We start from the raw sequence: 27605 nt of genomic DNA, 5'->3' as shown, positions 1-27605 counted from the left end.
GCATTCTTTTATGCATGAGGCCCACACCTGATGGGTTGCAGGTGTGGGGAGAGAGCAGAAGGCAGGCTGAGGAGAGAGAGAAAGAGGAAGTGACACGGGGTGAGGGACTAGGAAATGAATCTAAAAAATAACTAGACATAAGAAACATAGTGAAAACTAGAGTAACTAAGAAAAGAACTAGACAAGAAATTAACATAATTAGAATAACTAAGAAGGAAGGAACGGAAGTAAAATTAGAAACGAGGTAGCCAATTGAAAGAACTAAAGAGCACAAATAATAGCAAATAACAAATAATAACAAAACGCAAAATGAACTACAACCCACAATCTTGACACATTTTCTTGATTGTGCCTTGAAAGTACATAAAACTGCCCCTTTAATGATCAGTTAACCTCGAACCGACCTTTTAGCTCTCTAACTTTAAGATTACGTCACTCATACGTCATCACAACAGGAAGCGTGAGAATCAGGGGAACAACGCTGGTTTACGGGCGGAAGGAACCATTTAAACGCCCAGTAAATCAGCTTGTCTGTTAGAAAAACGGTTTATCTTCTGTCGGCGTCAATGGACGTGATCCATGAACAACACAACTCTATGAGCAACCAATAAGTACGGCGAATTAGGCTCAAACGCATCGCCAGTTCACCTATGATGGAACGGGCGATGGAGCAGCTTAATGTACAGCTCAGCCGTCTGACCCGCTCCCTCCGCCGGGCCAGAACCGTGGAACTTCCAGAGGGTAACATGTTCTGTTCATTCTAACAGCATGTCTGTTTATGATTCAGATCCCTGACTGGGTTCCTGTACTCACTTATAAGTTAACATGGTTTAACGATTAGCTGTTGAAAGGGTGCAAAAGTGCTTTTGTTTTCAAGGTTTGTAGTCATAAGATGAACTAATTATTTTTTTCCTTTGAGCTGTGTGAAAATGCTGCTGACTAGTGCCTGCCAAGCTGAAGGAGGTTGGACAGATGTCTCATCCTCCTTTATATATATATATATATATATATATATATATATATGATTTTTACAGTTAACTTGGAGTACTACATTAAGTGGCAGTTAGAGAAAGAGGGGACAATTAATTTCTGTAGTTTTTGGATTGAGGAAAGAAGAACATAACAGCTGGAATTTGAATTGGAAATTAAGACACTAGAAAAGAACCATTTACAACATGGAAGACAAGAAAATCTTAAACTAAAGGACACCAGAACAAAGCTAGATGAGTTAGAACCATATAAAGCAGAGGATACTCTGAAATCATAAATGGATAATATTATGAAATGGGAAACAAAGCCAGCACATTCTTAGTTTTTCAATAAAAAAGGCACAATCTAGTTGTGTAATTCCTAAAATTAAAAGCATGATCAATATAAAATCAAAACAAGCCCCAAAGCAATATCAATTAATTTTGCTGAATATTACAGACAGGAACAGTCATCAAGAGTAGAAAACCTGTAAGAATCCTTTACAAATTTTAAACTGGATATACGAACAAAAGGAGTTTAACCAAACCTATTAAAGAAAGTAAATTTAGAGAAACTATAAGACAATTAGAAAATAAGTCACCAGAAACAGATGGATTTTCAGGAGAATATTATAAAACATTCATAAATTATTTCTTAACTATATTATGTAAACTTTAAAATTATGTATTAGCTTTGGGAAATCTGCCTGATGATTGGTCAGAAGCTATTATTAAAGTATTGTGTAGAGATGGAAAGGACTCAATAAAAAGTTCCAGTTATTGCCCCATAAGCCTGCTGTATGTGAGATAGAAACTTCAATTTTACCAGACCAGAGTGCAGAATTATGTAAAACAGTTAATTAAGCCGGATCAGATGGGACTTATAAATATAACGTATAAAATAGATAGATAGAAATTTTATTCATCCCTTTAGGATTTACCCTCAGAGAAATTGTAGTTCAGTCTCCCACACAGCACCAATACATCAAACAATACATCAATACTTAAATTATGTCAGGAGAACTTTAAAGTTGTAGTTCAGAATGGCAAGAGAAGAACCATCGATGCTCCTTAGTTTAGATGCAGAAAGGACATTCAACAGAGTACTCTGGAGGTTCTTGGAACACACTCTCATTGAAATGGACTTTACTGGGAACTTTGTTAAATGGTTCAATTTTTTTATGAAAACAGTAGGTCAGAAATAAAAAAGCCGTGACTTTATTGAAGTGTGAAGAGGAGTAAGACAAGGAGATTGAAGGTCACTTCTTCGCTTAGCTCTTTGGATTGAACCATTAGTGGAGGCTATTTGGCAAATTTTGCAGATTCCAGGAATAGCAGATAGAGACGAAACAGTCCACAAAATGACTCTATTTGCAGATGATGTACTGCATTTTATTAAACATTCACAGACATCTATCCTAGTACTTATGTTCATGCTTATATACATATGCAGAGACATCAGTACATAGAATAAATCATAACAAATCTCAGGCACTTGGTATTACCCAGAGTACTGGGGACTGGAGTTAAATATCTTGATAGATGATGAAGTATGAGACAGCCTGTGGAAAGACAGTCAAAGAGGGATTAACAGTCAAATATGGGAAATATTTTACTGGAAATTGAAAGTTAGGTTTTTTTATACCCCTCTTATCATTTTTAGTTTTGTAAAGGACCACTCAACTGCATGCTGCAGGAGAAAATGTAGGGAAGTATGAGACGATACACACATTCTGACATTGTCCAGTTATCCAAACACACTGGAGAATGGTGGGAGAAAATCCTGGGAATGGAGATTCCATCAAATCTTCAGCTTTACTTTTTAGATGACTTATGTTAAATGAAGATTTAATTCAAATCACAGACATATAGTATTAAAAAAACACTAAACACAGTGATTTGGAATGATTTGAAACCCCATACTAAATTGGAAACACTCCAACAGTGGAAAAATTGATCTCTGCCCTACAAATGAGTACTAATCTCTCTCACCAAAGTTGCTGCTGTATTAAAAGGTAACTTATACCTAACTTATATGAACAAAGTGCCTGATAAATGTAGTGACGTTGGCCTGGTAAAACACGATTCCTCAATTTAAAATACGCCTCCACATTACCCACTCACCGCAAAGGAAGCTCTGCGGTATCACTTTGTGTTGGTCTTTCACACTAAATTCCAATGAATTATATTCATATATGTGGTTGTAATATGACAAAATATGGAAAAATTCAAGTGGTATGACATTTTTGAAAGCCACAGTACATAATAACACAAGAATTAATCACATCTTACAGAATTGTGTGCATAATTTCAAAACTCAATTATCCAAGTTTAATAAACAATTGATACCTGAGTTTCCTGTACTTGACAGACAAGAAGAGGCACCCAAGGTGTTCATCAGTGTTTCTGGAAGGTTTTAAATGTAATTATTTAAATTGTAGGCCTAAGCAATTTATACACTCATTTTTTTGCACCATGAAGGTATGTTTTATTACATCTTCTATCAACATTTTCTTTCTTTTTGAGAATTATGCTGGTGGCACTTATTTGTTACTTAATTTGGAGCTTTGGTTGAGGAATTAAGGTATTTTTAAAACTTTGACAGAACTACAAACCTCTTGATTCAGAGAAGCTTTAAGTGTTGAAAATAATTTGTGTAAGGCAATCCAAATGTTCTGGTTTCATTATCTGCTATCTGGTACTTCAGCATGGTCAAAGGTACTTTTAAGATGGCTTTGCTTGAAAACTTCAATTTTAATAGTTTTCTCAAACCTATCGTCATCAGTAACTGTTAATTAGAAGCTTGCTCTGTACTGTAAGGTCACAGGTTGCCATGTCCAGAGAACACACACTCATATTTAATGCCAACTTTAGAGAGACCAGGTAAGCTAGCAGTCATGTTTTTGGACTGTGAGAGGAAGCTGGAGTACCCAGAGAAAATCTGCTTAGTCAAGGGGAAAAAAAACTGTAAACTCCATGCAGAAAGACCCTGGCCAGACCTGAACCAGCACCTAAGAGCCTGGTGCTGCACGGCAGCAATGCTACCAACTGTTCCACCATGAGGTCCTAACTTGTTTATCCTATCAAGTAACTCAAACAGAAACTATTAAACAAAGTAAGTTATGTTTCATAATTCACATTGGTCTTAAACTTCATAATGTTCTTAACATGTCTTACTTGAACAAATTGAATCTTGCTTAAAGTCTGTTCTGTGCTGTAATACTTTTTTTTAAAAAAGTTTTTGGCATACTGAGAAGCAATGCCCTATGGCAATTTTCTTAGCACCGATACTAAACATGCCCATTCAACCATCTGGCATTAGCTTACTTAAATGAGATTTTTCTCTATTTAAATGTTTAATGTTGCTTTTGTTCCCCTCATTTATCTCTGCAGACAATGAGACGGCAGTCTACACACTCATGCCTATGGTCATGGCTGACCAGCACAGGTGAGAGTCACATCTATGTGCTGCTGTAAAATTTCTTTAGAAAGTGTGTGTCGAAACATGACTGACCAATATGGAGGTTATGCATAGTAAAGTTATGATTTTATAGCTTTTTGTTCCATAGAAAATTTATTTTTTCTATCTTTTTACTTTTGCTTTGTTTTCTGAAAGGTCTGTGTCAGAGTTGCTCCTCAATTCCAAGTTTGATGTGAACTACGCCTTTGGACGAGTAAAGAGAAGCTTGCTACACATTGCTGCAAAGTAAGATGCAGTATGGCTACGTTTCTGCTCCTCTCTTCTCAAAATAAAGGAAGCAGCAAATACATTTTTATCTATTTAAATTGTATCACAGTTATGCTACTTAAAAAGTAGTACAGCTCCTTGCTGCTTCCAGATGCTCAGGTGGCATCTGATGTGTTGCAGTTCTCCATCTACTGATTGTAGTGTAAAACATTTTGGAATCCTCTGACTTGATAAGCCATTTACTATCAAGTCAAGGAACAAGGTTACTTTAAAAAAAGTAAGATAGTCAATAGTTTAAACAGTTTGAAAACTATGAGAAACAAGTTATTTTTTTTCCCGTTGTTGACTTGTAAGTTTCACTTCTGTCCATAAAAGGACATACAAACAAATGTGGCATGAATGTCAAAAAAGCCACATTGGGGCCAAATCCACATAAAATATTTTTGATCTTGGGTTGTCTGTTTGGAGGACCCAACAATGTCCTTCCCAGATTGATTCTGCCCCTTTATGGCGCTTTGCAGCAGTTGCTTTCGTCCCTCTTGTCATCCTTCATCCATTGATGTTTGGTAATTCATCAGTTTTTACTGCAATACCCTGTTCTCCTGCCCAGAGAGCTGATGACTTCTCGGGTTTGAAAACCTTTTCCCATCTCAGACACATTCCAACATGTAAGCTTTGTTTCTACTAATTTGACATATTTTTTAAGTTCTTCATTCCCATAAGTCTGATAAAACTGATATTTTCAAACTTTGCAGATATAAAAAATAATTACAGATGCATGAAAATGATTGCATATTCTTAATCATCCGATTCTTCAATACTTATGGCTGGATTACTTTTGCAGAGAAGAGTTTGTTTAGATGATCTTAATATAACTGTCATTATTCTTTAATTTTCCATTAAATTCTCCAAAAAACAAGGAACAATTTCACCTTTTCTCACCTATTTACTTGTTTGTTTGTTTTTCCATGATCATCATTTATGAAGCAGATGACTTTATCAATGATCATCATTCCTAATAAATGACTTCAATAACAAAAATGACGGGTAAAAAGTAGCAGGTGTGTTTTCAGAACAGTGACAATGACAAAGAGAAGCTATTTATTTCAACACACTTCTGGATCCATCTACTGAAATAAAAAGTCTGGCCTCTGAGATCTCTATCATAAGTCTCAGAAACATTTCGGGTGCTGTTGCTACTTGCTAAGTTGGACCTAAAGCCACATGTGAGCTGCTCCTATGCAGTTGAAGCTGAAGTTTAAAGACATCATCTCTGTAGGCGGCTCCCAGCTGCACTCTGATGTGATTTTAGCCTTGGTTTCTGGTGCGGTCATGTCACATGAGAATTTTGACTCTTCTTTTTTAAACAGTTGTCTTGTCAGTTTAGTAACAAACTTTTGTGTTGTTGTGCAGCTGTGGGTCAGTGGAGTGTCTGGTTCTGCTGCTGAAGAGAGGAGCCAATCCAAACTATCAGGACATCTCTGGCTGCACCCCTCTGCACCTAGCTGCTAGGAATGGGTAAAACATGACTAACCACTGCCATCCTTTCTTCATTCTATTAAATGTAATTACATTTAATTTAATCAATTAAATTCTGAATTTAATTACATTCAGAATTTAAATTGTTGAAGCAAAGATTATTGTGTTTTTTTCTGACAGCTCTGCTTTATAGGCTTGTGTTGGACATGTTGCTCAGGAGAACTGACCATGTTTAGACTCTCGGGCTCGAGTCATTATATGTGCATTAAGACTGAAGTGTAACCAACCATCTCCTCTACTATTTCCTCAGACAGAAGAAGTGCATGGGCAAATTATTGGAATATAATGCTGATGTCAATATCTGCAACAATGAGGGCCTGACTGCTGTGAGTTGTTTACAGTTAATGATGTTTGACTTTGTTAGCATAAAGTTGCCTTTTCCAAACAAATTGCTGCTGTATTTTCTGCTTGTTAGAATGAAAGTGTTGATGTGATCCTCTGCTGCAGATCCATTGGTTGGCAGTTAATGGCAGAACAGAGCTTCTGCATGATCTGGTCCAGCATGTGTCTAATGTGGATGTGGAGGATGCCATGGGACAAACTGCATTACATGTAGCGTGTCAGAATGGACACAAAACAGTAAGCCAATTAAGAAATGTCTTATAAATTGCTGAAATAGGGATAATGATAGAGATACCCAGATAATCTCTATTCTATATATAGAGAAAGGGGCTAGTGACTACGATCAGATGGTAGGCATGTTAGAAACTCAGGTTAGGCTGAAAACAGTCTACAGTGCAAAAGTTAGGATGAGGCATTTCTGCAAAAACTGGGAGTGGTCAACTCTGCTTCTAACATAAATCATAATTTGTAACAGCAGAATGGTTAGAAAAATATTTAGAACCTTTTTAATATTTCAGATTTTTCTTCTTGGATTAAAAAGGATTGTCAGGTCAAAACTTTACAAATACTAGAGATCGTAAAGCAGCCTCAAATTTTATGATGCAATATTTATCACTGTTTAGTGATCAGTTTTCATGTAGTTTGGGGAATGACCACCTAACTCTTATCAGATTGATTGGCGGCAGCAGTTATCTTTGTAAGGTCTTTCCTTGTGAGCTCCATCCACTTGGATTCTTCAGAGCAGCACAATGTCTCAACCGGGTGGATGACTTGTTACCATTTCCTCTTCACAGCTGAACAACTGGAGCAGGGCTGCATGGGAAAGATGCAGGACCTGCTCTAAACATCTGGTTTTTTAAGTTCTAAAAACTGATGAGTAATCAGTTTCAGAACCTCTTCTTTCAATGTCCTGATGATGTGACATGAAAAGGAGCTGTATGTTCACAGACGGTGTTGTGTCTTCTGGACAGTGGAGCTGACATCAACCGACCAAATGTCTCTGGAGCCACACCTCTGTACTTTGCTTGCAGGTAACGAAAAACCACATGACCCACGGGTCCTCAAGACTGACCTGGTTTAGTTGAAATCAAATTCAAAATTCAAAAATACTTTATTGACTCCAAAGGAAAATCAAGGGAAATTAAATGTTGTAAATCAGATTAATTCCGATTCTTCAAAGAGTTATTGAAGATTGTCATGGCTGTTGGCAGGAAGATCTCCTGTAGAGGTCTGTATTACAGTGAATCTGAAGAAGCCTCTGACTGAAGACACTGTTTTCCCAAGACAGTCTCATGAAGAGGATTGTCTGGGTTGTTCATAACTTTCTTGACCTCATGAAGAATCCTTCTTTGCCTCATCATCTCCAGAGGTTCCACAGTCGTCCCCAGAACAGAACCAGAACAGAACCAGCCTTCTTTATCAGGTTGTTGAGCCTTTTTATGTCCCTGGTTCACCAGATCTCCGTACTCGGCCTCTTGTCCATCTCTGATTCAACCAACAACTGCAGAGTCATCTGAGTATTTCTGCAGATGACAGAAGTCAGAGTTGTGCTGGAAGTCTGAAGTGTAGAGTGAAAAGGAACGGTGAGAGTACAGGGCCCTGTGGTGTTGCTGACCACCTGGTTAGACACACAGTCCTTCAGTCTCACAAACTGTGGTCTGTTTGTGAGGTAGTCATAGATCCAGGTGACTGTTGAGGACTCCGTCTGTGTCTTCTGGAGTTTCTCACAGAGCAGATCAGGCTGAATCGTGTTAAATACACTGGAGAAATCAAAGAACGTGATCCTCACAGTGCTGCCTGCTTTGACCAGATGACAGTGGGTTTGTTGTGTATGATTGCACCATCAACTACATCTCCATGGCAATAACCAAACTGCACAAGGGGTCTTGATATCTGCTTGTCAGGTGGGCCAACAAGATTATCTTTATTACCTTCATGATGTGGGTTGTCATGGCAACAGGTCTATAGTTCTTCATGACTGAGTTGTGAGTTTTCTTTGGTACCAGAACAAAGCAGGATGTCTTCCACAACAACAGAACCTTGACTTGGGTCAGGCTAAGGTTGAAGAGATCCTGCAGAATCCTACAGAGCTGCTCTGAAGCTTCAGGCCTTTAACACTCTGGGGTTGATACCATCTGGACTTGCAACGTTGTTCAGGTTCAGTCTCTCCAGCTGCCTCTTCATCAGACTTCTAGATGCAGAAATGTGGGAGGGGGAGGCAAAGGGAGCAGCAGCATCTCCTGGTTTGGTGTGTGAATCAGCCACAGCTGGTGCAGGAGGCGCTTTGCTGCAAGCCTCTCCCTGTTTTCCTTCACACTTTTCTGCTTCTACTCCAAAACATCTTTGACAATGCAAAATGTTGAGCTTGGATTGATCCAGCTTTTCTTGTTACTACAGTGGGATAAATCTTGTGTTGTGTTGTTCCTCAGCCATGGACAGAGGGACACTGCACAAATCCTGCTCTCTCGTGGTGCCAAATACCTTGCTGACAAAAATGGAATCACTCCATTGGATCTCTGTGTGCAGGTGGCTAGTTCTTCTCCATTTACTGTAGCAGAACATGTTTTACCTTTTCATTTCATTTGCTGCTGTTTTTGAACCAGCTGTGTTATTTTCAGGGTGGATATGGGGAGACCTGTGAGATCCTCATCCAGCACCATGCTAGATTGTTCCAGATGCTAATCCAGATGACACAGAATGAGGACGTAAAAGAGAATATGGTAATAACATTATAGGTACATAACTGGAACTTCATTCTCTATAAAGTGCTTCCAAAGTGCTAGACTTAAAGATTTGTTTATTGTGTTTGTTCATCAGAATCACCTTCAGATCCACTTTGCTCCTAATGAAAATTCTTCATAGTTGTTTAAAGTACTTTCATCACAAAAGTAAAAAAAGTCAATTTGTTCCAATTTCTGATGATAAAATATGAAAATCAAATTTATTTTGACACACAAATGAGTTTTTTTTGTAATCAAAGAGCTTCTAACTAAAAACAAGAAGAATGACTTCTCTTTGTATTCCTGCTAAATGTTGAAGTAATAGGTTAACATTTGATCTATCTTTGTATGAAGCTTTTTTTTAAAGTCTATCAATTCTCCTTTTGACCATTGTTTGCCTTAGCACACACGCCTTGCTGTCATGGTCAAATGAAAGACTGGACAAAAGATGAGTGAAAAGCCAGTTGAGGTTTAAGGAAGACCAAGACACAGAAATGTTCCTTTATGTTAGAAAGCAGTTGCGAACAGAGTATCAACTATAAGTAATATTTTTGCATTGTTTTGTAGCTCAGGCAGGTTTTGGAGCATGTGTCTCAGCAGAGTGACAGTCACTATCAGAAGGTTTTGACCAGTCTTGCAGAAGTGGCGACCACTAATGGACACAAACTTCTCAGGTGAAGTTTCAGATTTGCAGCATTTGATTAAATCTTTTGGTTTGTTTCTGATATATTGCATGCACTGTGGCTTGTAAAGTATTCACACCCCTGGAACCTTTTCACATTTTTCATGCTACAATCTCATACTTCAATGTATTTTACTGGAATTTTAAGTGACAGACCAACACGTTGACAGAAAATTACACTTGGTTTTACGAATAATTCTGAAAAGTATGGCATGCATGCCCAACTGCAAGCCTACCAAGATGGAGCTGCATGTAAACATCTAGGCCAGCAGAAAAGAACATTAATCAATGAAGCAGCTGGAATGCCCATGGTAACTCTGGAGGAGCTGCAGAGATCCACAGCTAAAGTTTTTAATCTGTTTTAGTTTTGATATTGACAAATGCTTTTCAAATGCCAACTGTTTGCGGCAAAAAGTGGTTCTACAACATATTAACTATGGAGAGCTAAACATATATACATGCCAAACTTCTCAAAATTTTAATTATGAAAGATATCGAAGTGGTTTCTTTGTGTTGGTTTGTGGCATAACTTAGGATGTAAAAGGTTTTAAACTTCTGTCTCTGTGAAGATCATAACAAAGATGTAAATAAAGTCATGATAAAAGTGCATGTACCCTCACCATGTACCTTGCTCTAAGGCTGAATGTTTTCATGTATTTTTATGGTTGTACAAGTTGATTTGACACCACTGTTTTGTCCTTCTGTCAGTCTGTCCAGTAGTTATGACGCTCAGATGAAAAGTCTTCTGAGAATTGTTCGTATTTTCTGCCACGTGTTCCGCCTCGGCCCTTCTTCTCCCAACAATGGCAACGACATGGGCTACAATGGGAACAAAACGCCTCGGAGCCAGGTCTTTAAGGTTAGTACGAGGTGCAGATCTAATATAGAATGATCAGTTTGACACACTGACAATTCATTTCCATTTGCACTTTACACAGACAGCTCTTTCTAAAGGGGAATGAGAATGTATGCCGGTTCAATTCCCACTCCGTCCCTCTCCTGGTGGTGGGGATCAGATTAGAAATGCATAAAAAATTCCAATAAACTAACAAATCAATTCCTCTTTTAAATACAATTAACAGTTTTTTTTTGTTGCTTAAAATGCAGTAACAGCATTCCTTTAGAGAACTCTTGAACGCTTGTAGTAAAGGATGCACAGGCAGCTAAAAAATCTTCCAAACATCAATGTGTGAAAATCAATCAATACAGTGTAAGGCTGGTCTGGTGGTTATTTTTTTTCGGGTTGGCTGCATCAAGACCTGTGGCCTCCATGTACAGGTCCCCACTCTAAACTCTGCGCCATGCAGTTATCTAGTTTTCTGTATATTATGTTTAACTCATAGACAGTGTGTTCTCTATAATGTGAAACAAATGTTCCAAGAAGCCTCTGTCTTTTATTGCCTGAGTGGATGAAGTAGCTTTTGATCTTCCATCCCTCTCTCTGTCTATGTCTCTGCAGCCATTGGAGCTGCTATGGCATTCTCTTGATGAGTGGCTGATGCTCATCTCTACAGAGCTGGAAAGATCCACAAAGAACCCATCTTCATCCTCTTCCAGCAGTGAGATAGCGTCCCTCCTGCTCAAGCAGCGGGAGTCGGACCCCTCCAGCAACACGCCCACGCTCTCCTTGCTGGAAGGAGAAGCGTATGTTGATGGGGAGGATGTGATCTCCATGACAGCCAACCGGCTCAGTGCGGTTATTCAGGCCTTCTACATGAGCTGTTCCTGTCAAATGCCACAGGGGTCAGTGCTCAGCATCCTGGCTTCACCTGACAGAGCAGAATCAGCCACTTCTTCCTGTCTCTGCACCACCCTCATCTTAGAAAATCCCATTGTTTGAATCTGAAAACCAAACTGCAGTGATATTGTTTGGAATAAATAGGAACTTATGCCATTTATAAATGACAATAAATTCAGTTATATGATGAAGAGCCATGAAAGGGAATAATGATCAGTATTGTGGAGAATTATCCGTTCTCCAGGCTAAGTTCTTGATGTATGAGGTTGAAGAAAAGTGAGTTGAATTCATGAATTCCATCTGCTAATACCAAGGTACAGCACCTGAGTGAAGTTGGTCCCCCCACCTTCTTCAAATCAGACAAAATTGGTGTCAAACGTTTGTGCTACGTTTGTGCAGCAAAAAATTTTTGTTTGTGCTTCTATCATTTTAAAGATATAAAGAAATGTTTCTAGAGGTCATCAAAGGTCAACCAGCCCCCCCACCTTCTTGAAATCAGACGAAATGTGTGTCAATTAACTCAACTCCGTTTGTGCAGCAATAATTTTCGTTTGTGCTGCTATCATTCTAAAGATATTAAGAAAAATGTTCTCTAGGGGCCATCAGAGGTCACCCCCCCCCCTGGCCCTGCTCACATTTGCAAAAAAAAAAAAAATACATTTGGTGTCAATCAACTCAGATGTGTTTGTGTTGGTTTATGCAGCAAACATTTCCATTTGTGCCACTGTCATTTTGAAGATATTAATAAAAATGTTTCTAGAGGTCATCAAAGGTCATTGAACAACAGTTCATGCTGGATCTGTGAATTTCATTTGAAATTGTTAAGTACCAACCTATGAACATGAATAATTTAATTTGAACATGGATGAAATTCACTTGGAACTAGGTCTTATTTAGAATGAACTGGTACATCACCTCCCAAAACACACTCAGTGACCTGTATTTTAGTTTCTGATCACCAGAGGGCGCTATTAGACATGTACTGTTGAAATACAAAAAATAAGACTGGACCAAAACATATGCTAACTATCTAGTCTGCTGTTTCCATCTCAATTTCTTGATCGACTGTCATCATCAACACTTATTTTCACAACTTCAAATCAGTGCACAGACTAGCATAAACCAGCACAAACGGTTTATAGAAGAAGGCTGGCTGGTTGACCTTTTAACCCTTAAACTTTAATATCTTCAAAGCCAAAACAGCACAAATGAAAATTTTTGTTGTAAAACAAGCACCAACTCAGTTTGTTCAATTAAATAAATTTAAATGTGAGCAGGGCCAGGGGAGTGGTTGACCTCTGATGACCCCTAGAGAACATTTTTCTTAATAATAACGATAGCAGGACAAATGAAAATTTTTGCTGCACAAACCTGCACAAATGTAGCATAAATGTTTGACGATACCAATTTTGACACCAATGACACCAATTTTGTCTGATTTCAAGAAGGTGGAGTTTGGGGGGCAACTTCACTCAGCTGGTCCATAGTTCATGCTGTCCTTAAGGGCTAGCAGAACAAAATGGCATCAAGCAACAGTGTGTTGTTCTGTTTGTTAGCCTCTATCTAAGCTACGCTCTAAAGAGGGTGTTCCCTAGTGTGTCAAATCCTATTACCTTAACTTTGAGGGTGTTTCCTAACATGTTATTTCCTTTAGCTTTACAACTAGCTACAAGAGATAGAAGAAAAACACAGAATTAGTTATTCTCAATAGTATGAAATAAATCAATCACCATAATTATCCTGGCTTTCATACAGACATTGTTGTACTAAAGTTCTTGGCAAATGTTTCTATTATTATTATTATATTTCATTTCATGTGATGTACATTTAATCCAGAACTGTGTGCTACCCTGTGCTGTATCCTTAGCAACATGTCCTCTGTCGTGATCCAACATCATGTTCAGTTTTTACTTGTCTTCTTCTTCTTCTCATTCTTCTGTTTGTTCAGAATGACCTCCCCGCGCTTTATAGAGTTTGTCTGCAAGCATGACGAGGTGCTGAAATGTTTTGTAACCAGGTGAGTCGATATGCCCCTGGCTATACATCAGGCTCCTCTCACATTAGAGATGAAATATCGATCACACGGCTTATTTTACTCCTAATTTGTTTCCATTGCTCTCTCTTTGTTCTCTCTGTGTTCCCTGTGGATGTTCCCCTCTGACTTCTCTTTCCAGGAATCCAAAGATCATCTTTAACCATTTCCATTTTCTGCTTGAGTGTCCAGAGTTGATGTCACGTTTTATGCACATTATTAAGAACCAGGTATGAAAAAATATTTGTGCTCTCAAATTTGTTGACTTACTTGTACATACTTTTATATTTCTGGCTGATTAAATATTCCTTCTGTTTTGGAATAGTAACAATAGGCATGGCACAGTATGAGATTCTAAAAACTATCACAATATGAACCTAAATATGAAAACAAATTGAAGTTTATTATCTCATCACAAATTATATGTAAAATCAAATGGCAACAATTGCTTCTGCTGCTACTATGAGAATTAGTTTTTATGGTTACAGTGATGATCATCTGCAGATCTATTTGTTGCCTGATTGTTTTTGTCATTTTAGAAGATTTATTGTGTTTAAACAGAAGTACACAGTGGTGGAAAAGCTGGGTGTCTGTAGCCTATTGAAATAAATGTTCTTAATTTGCAGCTTATTCCTTTGTATCAAACTAATCTTCATATAGTTAACTAATCAAACAAATTTTTATATAGTTACCCTGGAAAATATAACAAGCTGATATTATTTGATTAATTAGTCAGACCACATACCCGAGTGGCTAGCCTGAATCCTGGTGCTGTAAACAGACATGCTACTCTTAGCTTCCTAACTTTACTTTCAAAAAAATCATCCCAATAGTTGCCTGAATATTGGTGTAAGAGCCATATGATTGAAATAAGCAATTACTGATGTGACAGAGAAACGTTTATTGTTGGCACCATTGTATGGTTTGGCCTGGTCAGTCCTTGTAAAGTCTGAAGTATGGCACTCAAAGTGGAGTAAATTAATGATTGCAACAAAAAATAAAGAAGCCTGGAGTGTATCGAAGCACGGGTCGGACAGTTTGAAATTCCCCGAGTTAACCCAGTGCAGCTCTCAACAACACCATTAGTTTGCCGCACGTTTAATTACAATATTGTAAATTTGGCTCCATCTTTCGCCCACCACATGTCCATGGTTCCTTGGACAATTACAGTGCCTATGAATCCTTCAGTCTCTGTGTGATGGTGTTTGTTTGTGAATTAGGGGTGTAATTTCAGAGAAACGAGCTGCTAGCAGTGCTGCTAATTCACGGTCATTCTGCTGCAGAAGGTACCACGTGTTCCTGCTGCTGCTCCTGAGTATTTTCATAATTAATATTCTCCATACAGCTCTCTGATAGCAGACGCCATGTCAGCAGCCCACAGCTAAAGTTAGATTCTAAACACTAAAGGTTGTTTTGCAGTTTACAGTGAGATAATCAATGAATGGGGTCCGCTGTCAATCAAATGGTTTTGGTGCCATACCTCGATCGATCCTGCTAGTACTACCCCTGAAGTAAGTACTAAAATCTGACGAACCGAGGTGAACCTAGACGTACTGGTTAGAGGGGGGCTAGTGGAAAAGCACCTTAATAGTCACATGTTGGCCTGGTTCAACATGATTTCTCCGTACTGTGGAATAGGCTTCAGCATCATGTTGATTTCCCTCTCTGTTTCACTGCTTTTAAATCTTGGTTGAAAACTCATCTGTTCAAAGAAACATTTTCACTTTGATCAACAAAGTCCTTTTTGTTTACCATTTTAAATATTTTTCTTTTGAGTTTTGTTTTTTGCTTTGATTTTTTTCTGAAATGCCCTTCGGATCCCTGAAGGGCACCTTTTAAATAAAGCGTATTAGTTTCAATAGTAGTTGGAAAACAGGGGCCATTGCTATGATAATTGGGACAAGTGGTGACAACCTTCTAGTTATTTATACTAATTTAAATACGTATTTCTGGGTGGAGACAGGCGTCCACAACCCAAAGGAGAGCAGCTACATGCCTGCTCGTGATTTTATACATCCGATTGTTTTTTGTGCATCACACTTTCCAAAATTTGTCCCTACGCCAACTTTTAGTGTGAAAGCTGTGCGCTCCTTTAGGCCCCTGGCATCTCTGCTTCTTTTGTCTCTGAGCTCAGGCATCAGATTGACTTAGCTTATTCTTTATGTGACAGTTCTTTGTTTCCTTAGAGACTTTATAGAAAGTGACTTTGAAAGTCCCCTGTCTGCACTTCAGCATCATTTAACAGCATTATCTGTATGACACTAACACTTGTCTTAAGTTTAATTTAAATGGCATCATAAATTTTAAGTGCTGCTCTGAATTATGTGCTGTTCACTTATTTTTCAGTATATTTGAACTGCAGCATTTGCACCTCGTTACCCATGGATTATAGCTCTCTTGGGACTAGGCTCTTGTTTTAATTACAGACTTTAACCTGGTGAATTTGATTTCATCTTCTGAGTCGTTTTTTAGTGTGCTCTGCAGCCCTGAGGGAAAAACCTTTGGGTTTTTTTCATGCTCATCCTTCAGTCTACCTCCTTCGCTTAGGGAACAAAGGCATATATTATGCAAATAGACTTAGTCCTCGTCTCTGCATTACTGATGAGTGTTTCAGCTCCAAAGCCTTTCCAAGCCACCAGTTGTGACTGAAATATCCACAGCCTGAAAGTTGACAGCACAGTGAAGTGGTAATTAGTCTGGGAAATGCTGTGCAGTTTTGTTGAGTGAAGTCTTTGTTGTCCCCTCTAGCCTTTTAAGGATCGCTGTGAGTGGTTCTACGAGCATCTGCTGGCTGGCCAGCCAGACTCAGATATGGTCCATCGTCCTGTTAATGAGAGCGACATCCTTCTCATCCACAGAGGTATCCACAATCTTCACAACAACTTCTGTCCAAGAGCTGCTTCCACAAATCAGTTTTTCTCTTATGTTTTTAATATTGCTGTTGCAAAATGGAAAGTTGAAGTTATTCTGGGCACTAGCAAATCTAAACTTTAAGTAAGTGATGCAAGCCAGAACTGTAGAGAGCTTGAATGAGCAGGTCATAACCACGCCACCACTCCTGTCATCATCTAACTTTGTAGCAATTGTACAGATGTGACATGAAAAGCAGATGAGAATATCTGATCTTCTTTGATCCCAGTAGGTAATAGTTCAAATAGCTCCATCAACTTAGCTTGCATCTTGTCATGTCGGCACCACTTCTGTAAAATATGAACTCAGGGTCCCATTTGCTCTGAAATCTGACACTCTCTGATGATTAACTCTGTCCAATTATTTGGAATTATCTTAGAAGCAGTGATGGCATAGTTACTTTGTAAAAGTAACTTTAATTTAAATTCCAGAAAACTGTAAAACAGCTGAAACACTGAGAGCCTTTAAATCTCAACTTAAAACCCACCTGTTTAGAGTTGCTTATGGCTAAATTAGGATTAGAGATTTTGATGTCTTTGATGTTTTTATCTTTACTTTTCATCTAGTTATTAACTTCTTTTTATTTCTCTTTCACACTGTCTATGTGAAGCCCCCCCAGAAAACGTCCCAGTTCAACGAATCTATATCTAGGGGTGTGAGAATCATTGTTAAATGACGTTTATCTAAAGTCCTACGGGGTTTAGAGTCCCAGTTGACGGCGTTTCAACTAAAAACCTAGAGGTTGGAGTCCTTGTCAAACGGTGTTTTTGACTAAAGTCCCAGAGGGTTAGAGCCCCAGTTAAACGACATCTAACTGAAGTCCTAAAAGGGGTTTTAATGCTTTTATCTTTTTTAATCTTTTTCAAAATGTCTTTCTCTTTCTCACTGTTTATTCAATGTCACATGCTGTTTTTATTTTAATGATGTAAAGCACTTTGAAATGTGCTATACAAATAGAATTTGATTGATTGATTGAATCAGATTACTGATTACTCCTTAAAAAAGTAACTTAGTTTACTGATTACTTGATTTGGAAAGTTACTAAGTTACATTAAAAGTAACTTTTTTAGTAACTTTCAACAGCTGCTTCTGCCACCTGTGAAAATTACATTGATCTTTGCTAATACTTAATTGCAAGTTATTTTATAATAGTAACATCAACAATGTGTCTCCACTTATAGTAGATTGGTTACAACAGTACAAAAAAAACTTGAGTAATTTATGCATGTTTTTGTGTGTTCCCCGCCCCCAATCCCCTGCGTCCTGCGTTTGTGGTCAGAGCGCAGCGCACAGTGCTCCTCCTGCGGCTCCACAGCTCAGATGTCCAGCGCTGCACAGATTTGTGACACTTATCTTAATATTAATAATCTTAATGGCGTTTAGTTGCACAACTTTACGGACACATTCATTCGTGGCTTTTTTCACATTTATTGTGCTGTTCATATTAGTATCGATGTTTGCAGTTTTCTGGAGCGCAACGCGAAGCTCGACGTGATTCACAGCAAATATATTAACTTCACATGAACAAAGACACAGCAGGACAGATCATCAGGGAAATGATGGACAGAGAGAGTCTGACTGAAACTAAGTGGATGTCAGACAAATTATGGGGTTTATGTCTGTTTATTTCCAAGCCCAAATGAGAAACTTCACGTTAAAAAATGAGCCCCAAAAAGCGCAACCCGCGACTCATTAAATCTACAGGCGACTTTAGAAAGAAACAAACCCAAAGCTGCTTATAATAATCGGACTTGGCGACAGAAACTAAAAATAGTTCCTGTTTTTCCAGCAACAAAATGCACTTCTCTTTCTTCCCTCCATTGTTTGTTTCTGTCGCTGCTGATACTTTCGCATAGAAACGGCAGTAGAGGAAATAAAATTAAAAAATTACAAAAGATAATAGTAACGCACAGTAAAGCAAAGTGATTTAGATACAACTGTAGTCTGACTACTGGATTTGAAGTAGCAATGCGTTAGATTACCATATTTTCTGGACTATAAGCCGCTACATTTTTCCTAAACTTTGGACCATGCGGCTTACATGTGGATTTTTCTTCAACCACCAGGGGGTTCTTTAGCAGGAAGTGAATCATTGGAAGTCAAAATTGGAAATAAAAGAAGAAAGCGCCCATTAAAACGGAATTAGGTTTTAATAGGGAATTGAAATTTGAAAATGTTGTTGATCAGTTAAATAGCATTGAGGGGAAAAAGAAGATTTTTTGTTTTTTAAATAATACTGGGATCGTTATGAGAATTTGAGGTATAGATATTAGGATCCAATAGATGGCAGTAGTGAAACAATAATGGAAATAATGGATGCAAGCTGCCGTTAAAATCTGAAGAAGAAAAAAAGCGCCCATTTTCATTTAGCACATGCTAGCAGCCGACAGTAAGGAGATTTTTCTCTTCAAACTCATAATCAGTTCAGTTAAATCTAAACTTGTCAACTTTTTCTTTTTCAACCATAATAAATGTGATATTCAATTGACCTGTTATGACTCAAATTTTGGGTGTCTGCTCCCCTCTGCTGCTGCTGCATCATTGTGGAAAACCTGGAGCGGCAGAGAAATCTGTGGCTTATAGTTCGGTGCAGCTTATAGTCCAGAAAATATGGAACTCGTTACTGAAAAAAGTGGTCCGTCAGAAACGTCTAATTACGTTACTGACATCACTGCTTAGAAGCTCCAAACGTTTCTGTTGCTTACAATTTCTTTCAAAGAACACAAACCTAAATTTACAGAAATCATTATTGTGGCCCGGGAAATACTTACCGTCACAGGACACAATAACGGGGGTTCGTAATGTGCAGTATATTTTATTTTTAGTTGAGACAGATTGAACAAAGCTCTCTTGTTCCTTAGTATTGTTCAAAAATCAGAACATAGGTGTACCAAAACATTAGGTAACTATTCATGGAACGTGGCAGATATCTCCCGAATAACAGGGAGAATACACAAAAGAAAATACAATATATAAAAGAAATAGAAATACGGCAGTGGCCTCTGGCTGCACAAACAAAATACAGAGAGCTGCATTACACCACACTGATTTAGAGCGCATGGAGTTGTGATATGACTCACTTTATCAACACTTACATTCGACAGTAATGTCTCAGTTCACTCTTAATACTGGAGAACACCGATGATCGCACATCTTATTTTCACGTGCAGTAAATGGTCGCCCTGCACCGCACAGACAGGCTCCCTGAACCATCCGTTTCAGAAATACACCATCTTATTAAAATACTGACTGCTTATCACATGAATGAGAACATACAAACATATTTCAACAAGTGATGTATACATTTACCGATTTTCTGCTGAAACTATGACCTGCAGATAAATCACATACGGTTCCCGTCCAAGTTCATCACGTAGCGTAGCAACACCGGAAGAGAACAAAATGCATTTCCTGCCCCGTCTTGGGAAACAGTAATCACTTTGAAACACTGCTCTCTGGTGGTCAAAATGTGCAGCACCTGAGACCAACTACCTGAACATATTTAAATGTGAAAACATACAGATAGGAAATAAAATGACATATCTGAAACAAAATCACTTAATAGCATTGCTACTGTAACAATAAAAGAAAACCAACACCTTGAAACAGTGCAATTATTTAACCAAAATTTACCACCCGGCTACATTATAATGGTAATGATTATTATAGTAGATGTTTTTGGCCACTAGAGGGACTGGGAATACAGAATAAGGTAAAATGCTTTGAGTTTAAAACCCAGTAAAATCACAGTATGACCAGGAGCAGTGTATGCTTCTTCGTGTTCCAGTGTTTATGTGTGGTGAAACTTGTCAACGCTGTGCTGCTGTTGTGCTTCACACTCAGACTCCATATTCAGGAGCAGCTGTGAGATGGTTTCCAAGTCCACTAATGAGAAGCTCAAACAGGGTATAGCTGTCCGCTTTCATGGTGAGGAAGGCATGGTGAGTTTTTGCATTCACATTACATTCATAGACATAAAACTTTGCAAAAAAATTTAATATTATAACTCATCTCTTCGCTGCTTCAAGTTCAGTATTTTATCCATAGCCATCTAGTCCATTTTCTGCTGCACTGTGATCAGTGTGGTGAGTTGTGTTGTGTGTGTGCGTGTGTATGTGTGTGTGTGTTTCAGGGCCAGGGTGTGGTTCGGGAGTGGTTTGATATCCTGTCTAATGAAATCATCAACCCTGACTACGCTCTGTTCACCCAATCAGCTGATGGTATACAGCAAATTACCTACAGTGATAACATTAAATGACAAGAGCTGAACTGCAGTGCTTTCCTTCTGCATAGGTACAACCTTCCAGCCCAACAGCAATTCCTCGGTGAATCCAGACCATCTGAACTACTTTCAGTTTGCGGGTCAGATTTTGGGTCTGGCTCTCTACCACCGGCAGCTGGTCAACATCTACTTTACCCGCTCCTTCTACAAACACATACTGGGTAGAAAACACAAAGATATCTAGATGTTGATCAAAGGTTCATGATATTTGTATTTGTAAATAGCATATGGTTACATATGTGTTTAAATCAGCACCCAGTTGCGTCAGTTTTTTTAAAAGTCTATTCCTGTTCAGTCAGTTGAAAGTAAAAAAGGGGATTGAAATTTGTTTTCTTGGGAAACTTTTGTTCAAGTTGATCAACTCAACTGTTTTCCTCATTTATTAACTTTTTCTGTATAGTTAGCAAAACCAAAACAGGTTGATAAATCAGCTGCCAACTTCCCTCGAAGGACAGGCTGACCTTCCATACTGTGTAGAACAAACATACAGGAGAGGCAAGATGGAAGAAGGCAAAAAAGAAAAAAAAAATCAAAATTAACTATATTGGGGAAAAAGGCATATTCCCATTGCAGAATACTTTTCATTTAGGTTTTTTTTTTTTGGCACACTTAAATGTTTCAGATCATCTAACAAATTTAAATATACAAAGATAATTTGATTAAATAGAAAATGCTGTCTTTTAAATGAGGATTTGATTTATTAAGAGTTAAAAATCTATAAAGCTTTATCAAGTCCAACATCCAGTCATTCATCCATTCACACACACATTCACATGCTGAGTGTGGTAAGTCAGACACGGTAATGACAGTGTGATGGCTGGGGCTGCTTTTTTGTAATTAGTGGAAACATTAATCCTGCTCTATACCACAAAATCCTGAAAGAGAATGCCGGTCCATCAATTTGACTTAAAGCTCAAGGGGTTGCTTTGTTTTTCATGTTCAGCTCGGTTGTGGTAGCTTTTTTCCAATACATCATCATTTGAAGACTGTGTTTAATATTCACTCAGGTTATGTTTGTCTGGTATTAAACTGCTTTTACTGATCTGAAACATTTCAGTGTCACAGTCAAGCAAAATCTGTAGGTGTGTTCCAGAGCTGTGTGTCAGGGATGTTTTGGATGTTCAGGTCATCTGAACGACTTGATTGTAGGTTAACTATCAGTGCTAAAGTCTTTGTAGCATCAGGATAATCAGCATCCAGTAGCATCACTTTTTTGATGCTGGTGAGACTGATTGAGATTTCCTTTCTACTGACATATTAATATTTGATATAAATAACTGCACACTTCCCTTGCGCTTCCCTTGTTTAACTTTTTTACTATGACAACAAATGTCAAATACTGTTTTCAAAGCAAAATATTTCTCTTGCTAATCCTGATTATGTATTTTCTTTTGGTTTCCAGGTATTCCAGTGAGTTATCAGGATGTGTCATCTATCGATCCAGAGTATGCTAAAAACCTGCAGTGGATCTTGGATAATGACATCAGTGACTTGGGTCTGGAGCTGACCTTTTCTGTGGAGACAGATGTGTTTGGAGCCATGGAGGAAGTGCCACTCAAACCTGGAGGGAGCAGCATCCTGGTCACTCAAGACAACAAGGTTAGTCATCACTAAACACACCCATAGCTCTGGTATCATGCAGTACGTGTGTTTCCATTACTGTATGCGATGCACACTGTAAAGGCGTGAAGAGGTAAGTGTTTCTTTTTCAAAAATGATTTTAAGATTTAATTGACTGTTGACTTGTTATAAAATGAGCAGACTTGTATTAGAAGCCGTGAAAACCCAAAAGTAATTCATACCACTGGCAAATGTAGGTTTACAAAAATATTTTAATTTAGCTACCATGTTTCTTCTGAAAGAAATAACATTAATGTTTTGGAGCAGTCCAGCTGAATCCCATAGAAATTCTGTGGAAGAAGCTAATTTAATTTGGTTAATAATTTGGGATACATTTTTGCGGCTTTTGTTCTTGTTACATGAGCTGTTTAACGGATGCTCAGTAAACATGGCTGATGTGATAGAATTTAAAGTATACAGACAATATCTCTCCTCTGTTCTTGGAACTAACATGGCCACTGCTTGACTCTGATTGTTTTCCTGAATGTGTATTCAGGTGTATTCAGGTAAAAACAACATTATATATACCATCTGTCATAAACAAGCAGACCTGCCTGCTACTTGCATTATTTTTTAACGAACCAGAATCACTTGGATCTGATGAGAGTTTTTCTTCCAGTGTTAAAACTTGATACTATTTATTGTGGTTGAATCTGATTATAGTGACTTTTCAAATCAGTTATAGTATGTCTATCATCAGCCAAAATATTGTTGTTTTTGGTTGATACCTCCTCATGTAGTTCTGCAGTTCTCCCGTAGGTGGTGCTGTCTTGTAAGGCTTTGAAAAGCCTCCCGAGGAAAGAATAACTATGCATGAACTCCGTCCTTCTCTTGTCCGTCTGTATTTGTGAAGGACTTTGATCAGGGAGTGAATGTTTTTCTCAGGCGGAGTACGTCCAGCTGGTGACGGAGCTGAGGATGACACGAGCCATCCAGCCTCAGATAAACGCCTTCTTGCAAGGATTCCACACCTTCATCCCCCCGTCGCTCATCCAGCTTTTTGACGAATATGAATTGGTACGTGTTTCTCCTCCCCCTCTCTGCTCTCATGTATCACCTTTTACTGTTCCCCTCTGTGTGCCACCCCTCACATCTGATGAAGGATTGATTTGCCATGAGGGGAGGGGCGGCTTGTGTCACCTTGGAACCCGATTCTCTTCAAGTCCATTAGGTTCTTTTCTTTATCTTCTTTGGCAAATTTCACATCATGCATGGATCAGTGTGCAGCGCAACTCTAACCTGGAATATCTTCATGGTGCCATGTTTTCAGGTCAACTCAGCAGTCAGTTTATTGGTAACAGCTTTTCCATTTTCCCTCTGGCTGACTGCTTTTGGCACTGAGATGCTGCTTAGAATGTGAAGTGAGGGATTTTTGTTTTGCAGCTAAAACATCTTTTCTGTTACAATTGTTTTCTGTATAAATTTAAGACAAAATATAAATCATTCATGTAAACACATAGTGTCATATTTCCACCATGAAAAAAAATATGTAATATCATTTAAAGTTTCTAATAGTTTTATGTGGATTCCTGTGTTCAAATCCTGACCTAAGGCCATGCATCGAATAAAATAACCATGTTGTTTATTAATTCAGAAGAAGAATAATTATCTAAGCAGTAACATGTAGAAAATACTGAGTAATTATGCTCAGATTTGCAAGTCACAGAAATCTAAGAATCTAAAGTTTCCAATCTCTGAAATCTATTTCTATAAAAGCAAAATCAATTTACTCAAATGAGAAGAGCAGTAGATCCTAACTCAAGTAAAAAGTACAGTGAAATAGAGCACTACCAACCTCTGATCATAGATAACAACAAAATTAGTAGCCTATTGCTGACAACCTTAAGTGATATGTTGTCATGGATAACCTAGTCATCATTTAGCTAATATTATCTGCATCCAGATATTTACTCAATATGTTTGGAGAAAAAACTGTGCAAAGTACTTTGCTTTTTGCTGTTACTGTCATGGTTCCACCACACACTGGTACCACTCTGCACAGCAGCATCTCTTTGCTGCCTCACAGGTATAAAATCAGTGCAAGTGTCTTAACGCTTAATGTTACAAACATGTTACAACATATTAGCAATGGATTCAAATGTTTTAACGGCTGAAAAAAGTGTGAGTGACAGATACAGGTATAGGAAGATACAGGAAGTGTGGGAGCCCCAACTGTATCAAATCCAGATAGGAGAAATAGGAAGTTGGCCTCTCTGAGATAAACCAAACGGCCTCCAGCCCAGGGCTGAGGCAGTGGCTGGCTATTTAGTGAGTGGTGACTATAAATTGCCCTTTAGGCATGTGTGCGCGCATGCGTGTGTGTGTGTGTGCGTGCGTGCGTTTGTGTGAACCAGGTTCTTGTATCATTGTGGGGACCTACTTCTATCTACAATGTGGGATTGTGGAGACCACTGCTCCTGGGGGGCACATTTTCTTGGTCCCCTTGAGTTGAAATGCTGTTATAGGGTTAGGGCTAAGATATGAATTGACTTTTAGTTAGGATTAGGGTTACTGTAAGGGTCGGGATTAGGCTGTAGAATATGATAGAACTCAATGTAGTTCCCACAAGATAAGAAACCATGACTGTGTGTGTGTGTGTGTGTGTGTGTGTGTGTGTGTGTGTGTGTGTGTGTGTGTGTGTGTGTATCTACAGGAGCTCCTGCTATCAGGGATGCCAGAGATAGATGTGGAGGATTGGTGCAGAAACACTGAGTACACCAGTGGCTATGACCCTGAAGATCCTGTGATCCAGGTGGCCTGCTCTGTCTGCTCAGCTCACCATGTTGACACATAACATGCATGCATTTCAGGATCAATTTCACGTAATGTTATTATTTATTACAGAATTACCTTTTTGATTGACCTTCCAATGTTCAACATGATCATGGCAAAATCGATCGAAACACTGTGATCATTGATAGAGGAAGCCATGGCTAAATTGTTACATAAAATTCAATGCATAAAGTATTAATACATAGATTAATATTTGTTCCCAGGCACTGATATTTTAAAAGCAGAAAAAAATAAAAGCAAATATTGATTTTTACAGAGTTGCCCAATTGTTGTAGTGTAGAAGATAACCTTCTCTGTTTAAGACCTTTTACTGAGGTATTGTCTCAGTTTCCTGAAAATATAACTTTACAGCTTGAGTTGGACCACAGGTGACATTGAACATTGAAGTCATGGTGATGTTGGCTTCAGGGCTGATCCAAGCCTCCATGGGAAGTGGAATTTGGTTTTGGGGCCCTCTATTTTTGCTAACAATGTGGATTGCTGGAATCAACAGTTAGATGATTAGATCATTCACACACCTATTATTGCACCTCTGATAATGCTGTTTATCTTATGTCCTATGCATGTACAATATAAGATACATTTATCAGCCAGTTGATTTCTGTCAGCCGATTTCCTTAATTTTGGGGGATCGTGATCGACTCTTACCCTAACCACTGTTGCCAACTCAGTGACTTTCTTACTCATTTAGTGACATTTCAGACAAAAGAAAATTGGTATCAGCTAAAGTCAAAATTGGCAGGTCAGTAACTGGGGATTGGCCAGAAAACTGCAATTGGTGCAGCTCTACTTAAGATGGAATACATACACACATATTTATGACATTCTTTGATTAAATAAATTTGTCTTAAGTGTTACTCCAATAGCGAAAAGTTTTTTTTTTTAATACCAGGTGAGTCTTTCTCCCCTGGGAATGTGGACCGGTACCGGTACTGGACTGATTCTGAGCCTTCAAATAATTTTAACAGAAGTTTCACATAACTTAGAAGTTGATCTTAAAAAAATGTTTGTTTCAACCACATAAGTGGTCATGCTCAGCAACAAACAACATATCCCCCCTGATGAGCAATTTTTTTTCTCTTTGTCCATAAAATAATGATTTCTACATACATTATCAAACATATATTATTGTAAAAACAAATCACTTCATAATGAAAGTGTGTGTTTTTGTTATTATTATGACATAGAAATTGTTACTAAAAAAATATCAGCTTCACTGAGGGGGCCCCTTAGTGGCCCTGGGGCCCTAAGTGGATGCTTAGTTTGCTTATGCCTTGGGCCGGCCCTGGTTGACTTCACTTCCTGTTTAGCAAGCAGCTAACCTGTCTCCATGTCTGCAGTGGTTTTGGAAGGTGGTGAGGAGGCTCACCCAGGAGGAACGTGTCTTATTGCTGCAGTTTGTCACTGGAAGGTTGGTCTGCTGTGGTTCTGATTACAGAATGATTATCATTGAGTCAAAAATAACATGTATGTGATCTGAATCAGTTCCAGGGTTCCTCATGGTGGCTTTGCCTTTCTGATGGGTGGCAGTGGTTTGCAGAAGTTCACCATTGCTGCAGTCCCATATACCTCCAACTTGCTGCCTACTTCCAGCACCTGGTGAGTTACATTTTATTCGCTCTTCCTCTATGGCATCATTATTATGCCAAAAGTCGAGAAAGTAAATGAGACCCCAAGTGAGGGAAATTGAGATTGCGAACATTTGGATCCACACGCTCGCAGGATGTCTCCGTTCGCTCGCTGGTTTCTGCTTCTGCTCGTTCGAGGTTAAGGTTTTTGGCCGTTGGTGGGTGGATCCAGCCATTTTTCTATCACTAGACATGATTAGCTGCATTTCCTGTTCATGTGTGATTGGGCGAAGAGGAAGATGAAGAGGAGGACTCGCTGAGTTAGGACAGCAGCATGGCAGACCATCAGGAGGTAAGTTGCACATGTCTTGAATGCTAAGTATTCTTGGTGAAACAGATTCTTTCTATAGCTTGATATTCAGTTAAAATATTGTAGTAACCTACTTTATTTACATGGCTGCTGCAATCTACCTGCAGCTTATAGTTGATGATAGCTAATGCTAGCTGACTAGCCTGAATTACCTTTTTGTGCCTGTTTAGCAGGCACAGTTAGTCAGGTGGTTGTTATGTTAATGAAGGTGAACCCTCTTAAGAAAACTGTAAGAGTCTTGCTAACATTGTGTTAGATTATTTATCAGAGTCATTCTATATTCTAACAGCTGCACAGCAGAGATGTACACAGGGGCTTGAACTCTGTCCCTTTCCTCCTTGATGCCCCAAGCG

At 38.6% G+C, this 27605-nt stretch overlaps 1 protein-coding gene across 4 annotated transcripts in view; it reads left to right on the top strand.

Annotated features, from left to right (window-relative positions):
* Positions 1-458: 458 nt before the first annotated feature.
* Positions 459-27605, top strand: part of hace1 (HECT domain and ankyrin repeat containing E3 ubiquitin protein ligase 1) — a 36375-nt gene continuing 9228 nt past the window's right edge. For 2 of the 4 annotated variants that reach the window (XR_001423218.1, XM_015023744.1), the window contains exons 1-23: positions 459-741; positions 4362-4416; positions 4585-4674; positions 6070-6174; positions 6446-6521; positions 6643-6774; positions 7486-7568; positions 8967-9063; positions 9156-9257; positions 9825-9931; positions 10648-10798; positions 11399-11682; positions 13626-13694; positions 13852-13939; positions 16458-16569; positions 20463-20560; positions 20752-20839; positions 20913-21062; positions 22304-22500; positions 23407-23538; positions 25175-25273; positions 26655-26725; positions 26800-26913. Coding sequence is in view for 3 of the 4 variants with exons in the window: in XM_015023744.1 (XP_014879230.1) it covers positions 651-741; positions 4362-4416; positions 4585-4674; positions 6070-6174; positions 6446-6521; positions 6643-6774; positions 7486-7568; positions 8967-9063; positions 9156-9257; positions 9825-9931; positions 10648-10798; positions 11399-11682; positions 13626-13694; positions 13852-13939; positions 16458-16569; positions 20463-20560; positions 20752-20839; positions 20913-21062; positions 22304-22500; positions 23407-23538; positions 25175-25273; positions 26655-26725; positions 26800-26913 (2591 nt within the window). In the remaining variant the exon portion in view is untranslated. Of the gene's footprint in view, positions 742-4361; positions 4417-4584; positions 4675-6069; positions 6221-6445; positions 6522-6642; positions 6775-7485; positions 7569-8966; positions 9064-9155; positions 9258-9824; positions 9932-10647; positions 10799-11398; positions 11683-13625; positions 13695-13851; positions 13940-16457; positions 16570-20462; positions 20561-20751; positions 20840-20912; positions 21063-22303; positions 22501-23374; positions 23539-25174; positions 25274-26654; positions 26726-26799; positions 26914-27605 lie in introns of those variants that run through there. The other 2 variants (XM_015023746.1, XM_015023745.1) reach the window with 2 other exon arrangements.

This window comes from Poecilia latipinna, unplaced genomic scaffold (genome assembly GCF_001443285.1).
Source record: "Poecilia latipinna isolate Pla-1442-1.1 unplaced genomic scaffold, P_latipinna-1.0 Scaffold3401, whole genome shotgun sequence".
Lineage (NCBI taxonomy): Eukaryota > Metazoa > Chordata > Actinopteri > Cyprinodontiformes > Poeciliidae > Poecilia > Poecilia latipinna.
The sequence above is the reverse complement of the archived record's forward strand: the minus strand, read 5'-3'. Positions and strand labels throughout refer to the sequence as shown.